At 24.4% G+C, this 15,246-nt stretch overlaps 3 protein-coding genes and 5 non-coding genes across 8 annotated transcripts; all 8 read right to left on the bottom strand.

Moving 5' to 3' along the window:
• Nucleotides 1-1,460: 1,460 nt before the first annotated feature.
• Nucleotides 1,461-2,489, bottom strand: ND4 (NADH dehydrogenase subunit 4; the record flags this gene model as incomplete). Its single annotated transcript, XM_043194290.1, has 2 exons — nt 1,461-2,109; nt 2,482-2,489. 2 exons carry the CDS (start codon nt 2,487-2,489, stop codon nt 1,461-1,463), a joined length of 657 nt encoding a protein of 218 aa, XP_043046853.1.
• Nucleotides 2,490-2,939: 450 nt separating this feature from the next.
• Nucleotides 2,940-3,022, bottom strand: KQ657_003572. Its single transcript has one exon. It is a non-coding gene; the product is annotated as a tRNA-Ser (tRNA).
• A 5,109-nt stretch (nt 3,023-8,131) lies between these two features.
• Nucleotides 8,132-9,283, bottom strand: ND3 (NADH-quinone oxidoreductase subunit A; the record flags this gene model as incomplete). The annotated part of the gene is made up of 3 exons (XM_043194291.1): nt 8,132-8,496; nt 9,052-9,060; nt 9,280-9,283. 3 exons carry the CDS (start codon nt 9,281-9,283, stop codon nt 8,132-8,134), a joined length of 378 nt encoding a protein of 125 aa, XP_043046854.1.
• Nucleotides 9,284-10,184: 901 nt separating this feature from the next.
• Nucleotides 10,185-10,257, bottom strand: KQ657_003574. The gene has a single exon. It is a non-coding gene; the product is annotated as a tRNA-Asp (tRNA).
• Nucleotides 10,258-10,539: 282 nt separating this feature from the next.
• Nucleotides 10,540-10,610, bottom strand: KQ657_003575. The gene has a single exon. It is a non-coding gene; the product is annotated as a tRNA-Ile (tRNA).
• A 1,439-nt stretch (nt 10,611-12,049) lies between these two features.
• KQ657_003576 lies at nt 12,050-12,120 on the bottom strand. The gene has a single exon. It is a non-coding gene; the product is annotated as a tRNA-Met (tRNA).
• Nucleotides 12,121-12,161: 41 nt separating this feature from the next.
• KQ657_003577 lies at nt 12,162-12,233 on the bottom strand. Its single transcript has one exon. It is a non-coding gene; the product is annotated as a tRNA-Met (tRNA).
• A 213-nt stretch (nt 12,234-12,446) lies between these two features.
• On the bottom strand, nt 12,447-13,749 carry COX1 (cytochrome c oxidase subunit 1; the record flags this gene model as incomplete). Its single annotated transcript, XM_043194292.1, has 5 exons — nt 12,447-12,666; nt 13,191-13,198; nt 13,289-13,296; nt 13,394-13,399; nt 13,743-13,749. The coding sequence occupies 5 exons, from the start codon at nt 13,747-13,749 to the stop codon at nt 12,447-12,449; spliced, it is 249 nt and encodes an 82-aa protein (XP_043046855.1).
• Nucleotides 13,750-15,246: the final 1,497 nt, after the last annotated feature.

Genomic DNA, 15,246 nt, shown 5'->3' on the forward strand with positions numbered 1-15,246 from the left:
AAATATAAATATTATATTGATTTATAGTACTAGTTTTATGAATAGTTGATTTAATATTATATTTAATATTTAATAAATTTATTAAATATAAATTTTCATTATAACTAAAATTATTAGTACATAATTTTAAACCTTTACCTATTTTACCTCCATCATCCATAATTCAAATAGCTAATGCTAAAGGTGTTAAATATTTATCTATATTATAAGGTAATATTTTTATATTATTACCTTTAAGATCAGATATATATCAAACATTATAAATATCGTTAAATTGAGTATAAGTTCAAGTACTAAATCTTATAATATGTCTTATTTTACCTTTTTTACCCAATCTAGTTTGTAATTTAGGTATATTAGTATTACAATAACCTAAATTAGCTACAAGACTATGTAAATATAATAAATAATTTTTATGACTATCTTCTTGATAAAATAATATTCTTGTACCTTTACCACCTTTACGTTTTTCAGCACTAGCATCTCCTAGTAATGAACCATATACTATAGATAATATTTCTTCATTTAATGGTTCATTAAAATTAGTAACATCTAAACGTTTATTACATATTTTATATATAACCTCCTTTGTATAAGGAGGTAACGTAGTTATATCTGTATATTTATAACGTTGTAATAAACATCTCCTATATAAGTATTTAAAGAATAATATATATAAAATATAACATATATATATATATATTATTAAATATGAGGCATTTACTATACCTCAGTGGGACATTTGCCCGTAGACCAGACAGTAACCCATAAAAGCAGTAGCAATAGTTAAAACTAAAATAATAACACCTACTGATCATAAAATAATTCTAGGTGATTTGTAACTTCCATAATACATAGCTTTAGCTATGTGTAAATACATACAGATAAAGAAGAATGAAGCTCCATTTGCATGTATATATCTTATTAATCAACCAGCATTAACATCTCTCATGATGTGCTCAACAGCATTAAACGCTAATTCTATATTAGAACTATAATGCATAGCAAGGAACAATCCTGAGGCTATTTGAATTACTAAACATAATCCTAATAATGATCCTAAGTTTCATCAATAGTTTAATGATGATGGTTGAGGACTATCTATTAGATAGCTATTTGCTAATGATAAATATAAATTCGATTTTCTTAATGTCATTTATTTTTATAATATTTTTATTTCTTTACTTTATTTGTTTTTTTTATTTTTTTTTAGATCTTACCTTATATTTTTAGATATATAAAGGTACCCCTCACTAAGGGAGGGAGGTAAAATAGGATAAACCCATAAATGAGGTGTGGGGGTGTATATAAAAGGAATAAATAAAAGTATATATTAAATTGTAAATATAATATAAAAATATATATAACTTTAAAAAGAATAACTCATTATATATTATTATATAAAAAAAAACAAATAAGGGTTATTAACTTTGGAAAGTATATATTAAAGATGAAGCATTTCATAAGAAATCGATAGAGAAGTTAGGGAAAATACCTAAGAAGATAGTAGGTATAATAAGAGCTAACATAAGTATAGTTTCTCTATAAGTACAATCAGCAGTAAGATTAATATAAGGAGATTTAATACCACCAGTTAATCTATTAGTTAATTTCATTTGATAACAAGCTGATAATAAAACAGAGAAAGCAGCTAAAGAACCTAAGATAGGAGATTTACCTATAGCACCAGTAAATGATAAGAATTCACCTATAAAGTTTAAAGATAAAGGAGTACCAATATTAGCAAAACTTAATAAAATAAAGTATATAGATAAGATAGGCATATAAGATATTAAACCTTGGAAATAATAAACTAATCTATTATGATATCTATCGTATAAAATACCACCTACAATAATAAATAAAGCAGGAGAAACTAAACCATGAGCTAAAGATAATAATAAACTACCAGTTATACCTGTTAAAGTATTAGAGAATATACCTAAAATACAAACAGCCATATGACTTATAGAACTATAAGCAATAATAACTTTTAAATCAGTTTGTCTTAAAGTTATTAAAGAAACATAAAATATAGTTATTAAAGATATAACATAAACTAAAGGAGTATAAATAAGAGTAGCATCTGATAAAGTAGGTATTAATAATCTTATAATAGCATATATAGCTAATTTTAATATAATACCTGCTAATAAGATAGAACCTGCTAAAGGTGATTCTGAATGTACTACTGGTAATCATGTATGAACAGGTGCTAAAGGTGTTTTAACAGCTATACCTATAGAAATAGCTAAAAATAATATACATTGTAAATCTAAAGATAAAGTTAATAAACTAGCTGATTGATAATCAGTATTATCTAATAATATTTCATATATAGCTATAGCTAATAACATAAATAATGAAGAAAATAATGTATATATTAAAACATAATCAGCTGCTTTATCTTTATTAGCTGCACCATATAAACCTATTATTATAAATAATGGTATTAATGAAGCTTCAAAATATATATAGAACGATGTCATATCTTGACACATAAAATTAATTAATAATATAATACCTAAATTTAATACTAATTCAAAATATAATGAACTACGTATATTATTTCAATTAGATATTATTGATAAAGGTAATAAATATATTGTTAATAATATTAAAACATCTGCTATACCATCTGTTGTATAATATACATTTATTTCTTCTCAATCATATAAAGTAGGTATTATTATTAATATACTCGCTACTAAATATATATGTTTAGATAAGGTATTAACTAATCTACCTGTTACTGATGTAAATGCTGATATTATTATATAAATTAATGTCATTTTATTATAAGTTTATATCTTTTTATTAAGATATTATTTTATTATTATTATAATTTCTATGATTAAAGGGATTTGAACCCTTATATATTATATTATATAGTAAGACCTAAACCTACCGCGTCTACCTATTCCGCCATAATCATTTATCGGATGCAACGCGATTCGAACACGTGGATCTTTCAATCTTGATAGCTCAAATATCACACCTTAAACCTCTCAGTCATACATCCTTACCTTTATTTTTTCTTATTCTTTATAATATTTATCATATATCCTTTTATTAGGAAGGGGGGAGAAAAATAACTTATTAAGGAATAAACCGTTGGGTTATTTAACCAGAGATGAATGTCCTACCCCCCCCCTTCTTTAGGGTATTAGGGGCATCACATAAGAATAAATTAACATTTTCCAATGGGGGGGGAAAAAATTATAATACCCTAAAATCTTCCATTTTATGGGTGGGGTTTTTTTTATTTGTTTTTATTATATAATTTATTATTAATAGTAGATAATATTTGACCTATACCATTATCACCAAGAACTTTAAGGAAACCATTATCGATAAATTTATTAAGTAAACCAGAGAAAGATAAAGCATATCTAGTAATAGAATTAATAAATAGATCAACAGCTAAACGGTTAGATAAAAATTTTAATAAAGTAGAATTATTTAATTTATAATTAAATTCATAATAATAAACTAATAATAAAGATAAAGATAGACCTAAGATTAAAGGTAATAATTTAATAATAGAACTTAAAGTATATTCAGTTTCTATGAAATTATTATCTTGAGGTAATCCAAAGGATAAGAAAGGAATAATATTATCTTTAAAGAAACCTAAATAAATAGAGAAGAATAATAGAACAATCATAGGCATAATCATTTTAATATTTTCATCTAAATTAAAGTAAGTAAATTTATTACCACGAGGTGTATTAAAGAAAGTTAAATAAGCTACTCTAGTAGAATATATAGCTGTTAAAGTAGCAGAAGCTACAGATATATAATAAATAGGATTACTAATAGAATCATATAAACCAAATACTGATTCTATTATTATATCTTTAGAATAATAACCACTTAAACCTGGTATAGCCATTAATGATAATGAAGCTATTAACATGGCTGTATATGAAAATGGTAAATAATCTCTAAATCCTCCATATTTACGCATATCTTGTGTCTCAGATATACATGCATGTATTATAGATCCTGCTGACATAAATAATAATGCTTTAAAGAATGCATGACAATATAAATGATATATTGATAAATCATACGCACTGATACCTATAGCTATCATCATCATACCTAATTGCTTATATCGTCTTTGCGATATTGGACCATTTCTTTATTAATTTATCTTTATATTAAATTTATATATATAATAAAAAATCCTTCCCCAAAATATAATTTTGGGTATAGAAAAGAGGTGATCAAACCGATAGGTTTAATTATATTTATCTCATTTATCAAGATATTTTATTCAATTATTAAATTTATTTATATCATGATTATTTCTATAAGGATATAGAATATAAAATTGTTTAATTAAATTAATTCTATTCATTTTCATAGATCTTAAAGGATATTTATTAAAATAATTATCTATTAAATTAAATAATTCACTTTTTCTATATACAATATATTTAAATGCTTCTATTTTAGGACTTAATATATCTATTCTACCACTATATATTTTTATTAATGGTTCTAATATATATTTATTCTTTTGTGTTATACTTATAAATATTTGTCCACTTTTAATATTTAAATATACGGATCCATCACTATCTATTATACCACTTAATCAACCATTATTAAATGTTAATGGTTTAGGATATAATAATTCTATTCCATATTTTATACATAATTTATTCATTTGTAACATTCTTGATGGATTCCTTATATTTCCATTTATATCATTTATTAATTTAATTAAACCCTTTTTATGACTTAATTGATATCTTAATGCATTAGCATTAGCTATCTTCCTTATAGAACCTCCATATTTATTTTTAATAATTTTTAATATTCTCTCATCTCTTATATCTATTGTTATCTGGAAACGAGCTGATCCTTGTTTAGATAAATTAAAATATCCATCTCCATCTATTAAACCTGCTAATCACTCTGCAAATCCTTTATCATAATTATCACCTTCCTTTATATTTATAGGTGAAGTATTTGATATTACATTTTTTAATAATTTATCCCCTTCCAGGTTTAAATTATTTTTTAATGATTTCTTCGCTAGAGATGTATCATCCCCTTTATTAATTTTCCCAATAAAATATGATATATATTTCTCTTTACTTATAGGGTAAGGCATTAAATAATCGGGGTAAATAAGTTGGATATATAATTTAGAATATATAAAAGATAAGTAAATTAATATCAAACGTATGGCCTCTGAGATTCCTACTAACTGTCTGTTTATAATATCTATTCATTTTACTGACTTATATTTTATATAGTACTGTCTTATAAATGAATACTCCCATATAAAAGATTTATATATTCTTTTACCTAAGAGAAATGAATTAAAATAGATATTATAAAAGTATTTCATATATAAAATACGAGCTTTGGTTATCTGCGAATTTATATAATATAATATATGAGATAATAACATATAAATATATACTTCAACGCATATAGTTTGATGCCTGATATATAACCCTCCCAAAAGGGGGGGTCATATATCTTGAGCCAATAGACTCATAGTTGATAAAGCGATAACTCTTTTAATATCATTAGTAACAGTAGCTATTAAACCACTTACTATAGTTGTTATACCTCCTAAATATAATATTATTATTAATACTGATGGTGTATATTCTAATATATATCATGATCTTACTAATACATAAACTCCACTACATACCATAGTAGCTGCATGTAATAATGAACTTACTGGTGTTGGCATTAATTAATATTTAATTCGAGAATATTGCCCACGGGCTATATCACCCCCACCCCTAAAAAGGAGGGGGTAATATTTATAAATATCTTTCCCATTAAATTATTTCATTTATTTACATAAATGTTTGGACTTTCTTATTTATATTTTATTTCCCTTTATTTGCTTTTTTTATAAAATTTTTAAGTAATATTTCATTATTTAAAAAAGTTTTATTTTTATAATTATTATATACTCATAATCAATTTTTATATGTTATATATTTTTTTGTTATTAATTTATAATGATTCAAGTATTTTATTATTTTTATTAATTTTAAATAATTTACTGTCATATTCATTGTATTACATTTATTTAATTTATAAGTATAACCACCTAATAATATAGCTAATTCTTGCATTATATTATCTTCATTTTTTTGTGATAAAATATATCGTATACTTATATTATTATTAATATAACTATGTGTAAAACAACCTTCTGCATCAGTAAAACCTACTAATCAAGCATTATCTAAATTTATTTTATTCTTTTTATTTATTACTTTTATATTTGTTTTGTATGTTTCATTAAATCTATCTACAAATAATTTAAATTTATTATTATATTTATTTAAATGTAAATTTCCATTAAATATATTAATAATTTTTAATAAACCTTCTTTATCTCTAACTCTATAACAATGAGTTTTTCTATTTTTATCTTGTATAGATACTTTTCCAAAACCTAAATTTTTCTTTATATAATATAAAACTTGTATATCAGCACTTGACTGAGTAATTTTAAATTCTAAATAATTATTATAGTTATTAATAATAAATGAACCATCTCCTTCGGTAAATCCTATTAATCAATAATAAAAATCCTTTTGATTATAATTTTCATCTAATATATCCCCCGGAGGGTATATATTATAACTTTCATATAAGAGATTATTATCTTTAGAGGAGGATAATTTATTATTTAAAGAATGCTCCCCATAAACCAAAGATGGGATATAGAGTAGATGGGTATAATATTTAAACGGGTTATAAAATATAATTTCACATAAAGTCTCTAAAGATCTATAATACCTTTTAGATATCATATTTCTTAAGGATTGTCCTTTATATTTAAATATATATAATTTAGATTTTACCAATAAAATATGTACCCAAATAGGGTATATATAATAAATGTATTTATTGGACCAAATTATAAAAGGATATTCCTTTATATAGTGAAATTTAAAGAGGGCCTTAACACAACCCTCCATAGCTAATAATAATCAAGAATGGAAACCAAATTGAGCACTTTTAGCACAAGCTGCTAAGAATAATAATGTAGCTATAATATTTAATATAAATATTTGTATATTAGGTACTAATAATTCTATAGCATAAAAGTTTAAAGTATAAAAAGTATTAAGCATAATAGCCATAGCTATAATAAAGAAAGTATCACCTAAACGGTTAAGTAATATAGCTGATAAAGCTGATTTCATAGCATCTATACGTGTACTTCAGAAAGATATTAATAAATAAGATATAACACCAACAAATTCTCAACCTATAAACATCATTAAATAATTATCACTAACTACTAATACAGACATAAATACTGCAAATATACTTAATATAATTAAAAAACGATTAATATTAGGATCATGAGACATATATTCTATAGCATATCATAATACACATATAGTTACTATTCCTACAGGAACCATAACAGACATAGATAATGAATCTAATATTATACTATAATCTATTTGTAAATCACCTAATGTTATTCATGAACCTAATCTTATTATTATAGGCTCTTCATGTATAAATCATAATCAGTTCATTATAATATATTAGATACTTTCCCTCTTAATCTATAGTATGATACTAATAAACTTAATCCTATAGCTGATTCTGCTCCTGCTAATATTATTATATATAATGCATATATTGTTGATTCTATATCATTATATTGTCCTCCTATATATATTATTTTAACTGTTATTGTTAATAATAATATCTCTATAGCTATTAATAATGTTATTATATTATTTTGACTTATATAAAACGTTATTAATGTTGTTAATACCGCTATCATTTTATTTTTATTTTATTTTGTTTATTTACTTATCTTATTCCTTCCCTTTTCTTATTATAAATAATTATCCCTTTATATCTTTTTATTCTTATAAAAACTCTCTATTACAAAAATAAGATATATAGGGGTTACATATACCTATATATATGGTATAACTCTTTTATATATTAAGGTATAATCCTTAGGGTTATAGGAAGAGTGTGTAAGTATAACTCCATTACCTTTTATGGGGGGGAGTTAATACTGTAAGAATAAATGACCACTTTTAGGGTGGGTATTAGAGAGTTATATATTTAAAAGTATATTTACCTTATAAATAAGGGAGGGATATTATAAATTATATAATTTATGTAATAAAGGTTTTACAATAGGTTTAAAACGTCTTTCAAGGTCTAAAGCACCTAAACTTATTTCATAAATGAAAGCGATAACTAAAGATAATAAGAAGATAAGTAAGATAGATAAACCGTAGATACCGTTAGAATAAGCACTAACAACGAAAGGTAAAATAGAAGATATTTCTAAATCAAAAGGTAAGAAAAGGATAGCAACTAAAATGAAAGCTACACTGAAAGCTGATCTAGATTGTAGATAAGAAGTGAAACCACATTCAAAAGGACCATTTTTCTCATTATAAGAATTTTGTATAGAAATTAAATAATTTAAACCGATAAGAGCTACACCTACAACAGGAGCTAAATATAAATAAAATGTAAACATTTACGCAGTAATTAAATATAACCCTTCTAATAGTGATGGTAATATCACAAAGAAATTAATAACTAATACAGTACATAAAGAAATAATATAAGCTAATGATGGATTAATATAATTAATAACAGATAAATTATTACTATTATAACTAGTCATTAAAACTTTAATAATATTAGCATAATAATAAGTAGCAAATACACTACAAATAACTAATACAATAGATTCTAATATATAATTATCTTGTAAAGCAGCTGATAATACATAATATTTAGATCAGAAACCTGCTAAAGGAGGTATTCCTATTAGTGAGAATAATGCTATTATTAAACAAAATGCTAATGTCATATTAGGTAATTTTAATTGATGTATATATACTAATGGTGATCATGTTGATACTGGTTTATTTATATATTGACTAGCACCTAATATACCTAAAAATAATATTAAATGAGTTAATACATATTGTATAATATATACATAAAATGATAAATCAAAAGTTATTATAGTTAATAATATATAACCAAAATTTAATATACCACTATATGCTAATATAGTTTTTATATTAACTTGATATAATGGTTTATAAGCACCTATTATTAATGATATATAAAAGAATATTATTAATATATGATGATTAAATAAATTAGAATTTATAAATATAAATGATATAATAGATATTTTAGCTACTAAACTTATATAAGCTGTTATATAAGTAGGTGAATAATTATAAACAGCTATACTTCAACGATGTAATGGTGCTATACCCATTTTAAATAATAAAGCTATTAATAATATATTAAAGTAATCATAATTATATTCTATTAAATTATATTCATTTAATAATGATATATCTGTTAAATTAGTAGTTCCTGTTAAATTATATATGAAATAAGAAGCTAATAATATTATAGCAGATGCTATACCTCCCATTAAGAAATATAATAATGATGCTCTTGAAGCATTATATGATCTGTTATGTAAACCTGTTATTAAATATAATGAATAACTTTGTAATTCTATTATTATATATAATGGTATTAAATCATTTACTAATGGAAATAATATTAAACCTATTAAATTAGCTATAATTAATAAATTTAATGATAGTGATTTTAAATCATATCTATTATTATTTGCACTATATATTAATAAACCTATTACTAATATAAATGTTAATATTGATAATGGTACATTATAACTTGTTATATTAAATCAATTATTATATAAAGTTATTCCTGGTGTTATAGATATTATATTAATAGATGTTATTCATATTATTAATGAAAATAATATACTAATAATACCTAATCTATTTAATATAATATTATATATATCTTTATTGATATTAATATTGCCGGAGGCAATATCACTCCCGGAAGGAGTAATATTACCAGAAGTAGATTCTACATTATATGTAGATATTGTTGATAAAACTAAAAATATTAAAAATGTTATAAATAACATATTTATAAAAAACATATTTATATATATATATATATATAAATAAATAGCATAGTAAGAATCGAACTTACACAATATTATCCGTAATAATATACACTACCTTTATGTTATATGCTAGAAATATACGGATAGCCAGTGAATTGAACACTGAGAGTCAAAGACTACTACATAGCAAGTAGCTTGGCTTACCAATGCCGAACTATCCTTACGCCTTACATCAGATTTGAACTGACATCTATCATAGCGACACTATGATGCTTTACCGATTAAGCTACCAAGGCTTTTCTCTTTATCCATATTTATATCCTAACCCTTCTTATAATATATAAAATAGGTCATATGGTTGGGAGTTAATATCTGAGTTGGCATGATTCGAACATACATAGGCCTAGCTCAAATCTAGGTGACTTGCCGGTTAGTCTACAACTCACATATAATATAACCCTCTCCCTAAGAAGGGGGTCATGTAGTAACCCCCCCCCACAAAGGGGGGATCATGAAGTAATAAGGATAGATCTCTCTACCTATCCCTTATTATATATAAGGGGGGGGGGGATTATATATTAGTCTAGTAAGAATTGAACTTACATCTATTGATTATCAATCAATCTCTCTACCATTGAGATATAGACTAAGAAAGATAAAAAAGAAGGGAATAAACCCTTATGGGGGGTAAATATGTAAGAATAAATAAAATTAAAGTGTATAAAACCCGATCAGGTTCCCCTAACCGAACCGTATTTCAACTTATGACAAGTCATATAGAAACCAACCTATGGGTAAGATTAGTAAATACTTCCTGCCATTGATGAGTGGTTAGTACGAAGTAGATAAATATTTTCACCGCGACACTCTCGTTCGCGATTACTAGCAATTCCTTTTTCATGTTTACGAGTTTCAGTAAACAATTCATCAATAGTTATTATAAATAACTTATTCTTAATATTTAAATTTATTTAATTTTATAATATATAAATATAATTGTAATAAGTTAGTAACACGCCTGTAGCCCATCATATAAGGGTCATCTTGATTAGTCTTCGTCCCCACTTCACCTTATTACTCAATAAAGATTAACTATACTATATAAAATATATAGATAGTAAGGGTTTACGTTCATTAAATAAATAAATAAGACACCTCACGGCATGAACTGACGACAACGATGTAACGCCTGTCATAATATAAAAAAAATATTATGATTCAAATGATGGTAAGATTTTAGGAGGATTATCCAATTAAACAACATGTTCCACTGCTTTTGGCTACAACCGTCTAATGTCTTGATTTTCACCCTTGCGAGCGTACTTATCTGGCGGAATACTATTAGCATTTTGCTTCTCTAATATTGTACTCATAGTTCACAGCTATGACTAATTGGGTATCGAATCCATTTTGCTACCATAGCTTTCATCCCTCAACGTCAATAAATTTTAGTGATCTCTTTGCAGTCATAATGTTTTCGTAGTATTTCATCTCTCAAACTTTACTTCTTATCACCTATTTATTTATTCTATCATTCATTTATTTTATATATAAATGTATATCGTTCTACAGATCCTTTAAGCCATTAGTGATCAATGCTTGCCCTTTATGTATAACCGCAGCTGCTGGCACATATATTTGTCAGGACTTATTCTTATAATCTATCATTATTAAATTATATATAGAAGTTTATAGATACTTTTATTATTATTTTTATCCTTACACCTATAGTGTAAGTTATTTTAATATCCTTCTCGTAGATAGCTTGATCAGTCGTTAGACCATTGTCAAATATTCCTCACTGCTGCTCCTAATAGGAGTACCTCTTTAGGTATGTGACTGTTGTGACGTTAATCATCAGTTTTAGTTCATGGCTAGATTTTACTCTATTACCTACATCCATATTATATATTTTTATATACAATTATACTCACCTGTACGCATAAATATATATATATATATTTATACTTGCATGTGTTAAGCCTCTACATAGCATTCGATCTGAACCAACATCATGTTCTTTATTATTTTATATTTTATTTTTATCTTTTATCTTTAAGATTAGTTTATATATTTTTATATATATAGTTGAATTACTCAGAATTGAACTGAGATACATCCATTATGAGTGGACTGCTCTACCATTGAGCTATAATTCACTAAATTCCTTCCACTCCTTTATTGAAGTATTCTTTATTCTGTGCAGCAGATAGATTCGAACTACCACTCTTAAGGTCATGAGCCTTATATGTTACCTTTACATTATACTGCTTGCCTTATTCCTCTAAACCCCTCCCTTTGTATACAATAAGAAGTTTGATATATCCCATAGGGAATATATTAACTTATATTTATATATATAACTCTCCTCTATAGAGAGGGTAAAGTTATTAGTAAAAATATAAATACCTCCATGAAGGGGGTGGAATCCCTCCATAGGTGGGGTATCTCTTATTAAATGATTATATATATAATAAAATAGTTATTAAGATTTTAAGATAGGTAATTCTGAGAAAGTATGATATTCAGCAGGTCTAGATAATATTAATTCTAGGTCTGAATCTCTAACATCTCTAGTTAAATTAGCTTCTAAGAAATCTGGTGTAACTTGTACTTCTGGTCTTTCATTTTCACCATTTTCTAATTGTACTAATACACTTTTTAATCCAACTATAACTGCTATAACAGATATAGCTGAACCTATACTAGCTACATAATTTCAACCTATAAATGCATCAGGATATTGAGGTATACGACGAGGCATTCCATTTAGCTTTTATATATATATCTATATATATATATATTGGATTCAATCTTTATAATATACACCTTAAAAGTGTATTATATTTCACATAGAATCTCTGAAAATATTTAGTATATAAATATTCTGCTGATTGTCCTTATTTATATATTATTATAACTAATACAAATAGTATACATAGATATTTATTTATATAGTAAATATATAATAATAAAGGATATTCCAGCAATTAGTGAAATTTTAATTAAGCCTAAATATTGACCTAAGAAATGCATTGGTAAGAAAATTATATTTACTGATATAAATATTAATCAGAAGTGTATTTCAGCTCATACTTTATTATAGTTTAATCCAAACATTGATGGACCTCAGTAGTAGAAACCTCCTACAAAACTAAATAAAGCACCCATTGATAATACGTAGTGGAAATGCTATTGTGGACTATCTCTTCTTACGTAATTTAGATACAAATGGTACTTTATATCATTTAGGATTTTCATATTGTATTCAATTTAATATAAATTCTGAATATATTAAATATTCTTCTGAATCATATGGATATTTACTATATTTTCTAATATCCATAAAATTTATAATTTTAGTTATTCTATAAAATTTCATATCACAATATAATCTATTTAATAAAAAATATTCATATAAATAAATCATACTATTTACTGTTTGATATTTAAAAGCTATAGATGAAAATTGTTGATGTTTTCTTAAATAAATACTAGGTTTAATATTAGGTATAACATTATCTAAATTTAATTTTTTAGAATATTCATTTAATTTTAATTCTAAATTACATTCTATTCTATTTGATGGAAAATTAAATACTATTGATCCATCTGTATCTATTAAACCTGAAAAATAAGGATCATTTCTTTCAATATTATAATTAGCTTCTTTAAATTCTATATTTAAAGATTCACAAGCTTTTTTATAATTATCTACTTTAATTCTTATTAACCCATTTAACATTTTTATAATATATGTCATATCTGATATATTAGATACTATTCATTTAGAATAACTATTATTTTTATATCTATATATTCTACCTAAATGTAACTTATTTAATATAGTCATTAATAATCTAATATCTCTATTATGTAATTTAATTTCTATTGTTTTAAGTTTATTTATACCATTAATATTTCTAACTTGAAAATAACCATCTCCATCCATAACACCTGCAAATCAATTTATAAATTTATTATTATTTTTTATAAATAAATCTAAATCTACTCTTGAAGGGATGGGTTTATTATCAATTGCATGTTTATTATCCTTAGAAATATTTGTACTTTCATCTAAATTATTAGATTGACGTTTAGTCTCTGAGAATTCTTTAATGTTTTCTGCGGATTGTATATTCGTTTGTTTATATATTTTTAACAAATCTAATTTAGTATTATTTTGACTTATATTATTAAATATAATCTTATTAACCTTATAAACCTTTGAAGGGTTAATTTTATTTCCTATTAATATAGTTTTATATTTATTTTCATCTATTTGTAAAAGATATCATATTAATATAATCAAACCATCCGGGTTGATCATCCCCTTCGCTAGGGTTAATATAAGTAAATATAAATTAAGTAATATAGATCCCCGCATATTGTCAATTTCAAAATAATTATTTAAAGTAATAATATAATTATTAAGGGCCATTATTAATTTTTGACCTACTACGTAATAAGTGATTTTATTATACTTTTAACTATAAAATAAAATGGACTATAATTTTATTAAATATATATATATATATATACTTAACACACAACGTTTAGTCTCTACATACTATATATATATAAATATGACCCCCCCCCCAAAAAGGGGGGGTCATATTGCCGAAGGCAATATTAATATCAATAAAGATATAGATATCGCCGAAGGCAATATTATTCCGTTACCACTCCCTTTGTGGGTGGGTTACCCTAATAGGTTAAATCGCTCCACTCAAGGTGGTAAGTCTATCTTTATATATATACGTACACGGTATTAATAAGCATACCCGTAGTATGATTCCATTATTAAATCAATATACTTATCTTCACCGTTAGCTATAATATAACTATATATTTATAACCAATATATATTATCTTTTTAATATAATATTATATATATTATCTTTTTAATATGATATATATATTTTTGAAGTGTTAAAACAAGACACTTAATATATTTAATATATCCCTCTTAAAGGAGGTATATAATATATTCCCTTCGGGATATATCCCCCCCCCCCTATGGGGGGAAATATATTGCCCCAAGGGCGATATATAGGCATTAGGCCCATATATTAAATATATATAAATTGTATCATGGAATGCTACATCTATTGAAGCATTAGATAACATAACTCCTGTAACTCCTCCAACAGTAAATAAGAATAAGAAAGCTAAAGCAAATAACATTGGTATAGCTAATCTTACTTCTCCTCCATATATTGTTGCTAATCATGAGAAGATTTTTATACCTGTTGGTACGGCAATTACCATTGTTGCACTTGTAA

This window comes from Scheffersomyces spartinae, assembly GCF_019049425.1.
Source record: "Scheffersomyces spartinae strain ARV_011 chromosome Unknown scaffold_35, whole genome shotgun sequence".
NCBI classification, from domain to species: Eukaryota; Fungi; Ascomycota; class Pichiomycetes; order Serinales; family Debaryomycetaceae; genus Lizanozyma; species Lizanozyma spartinae.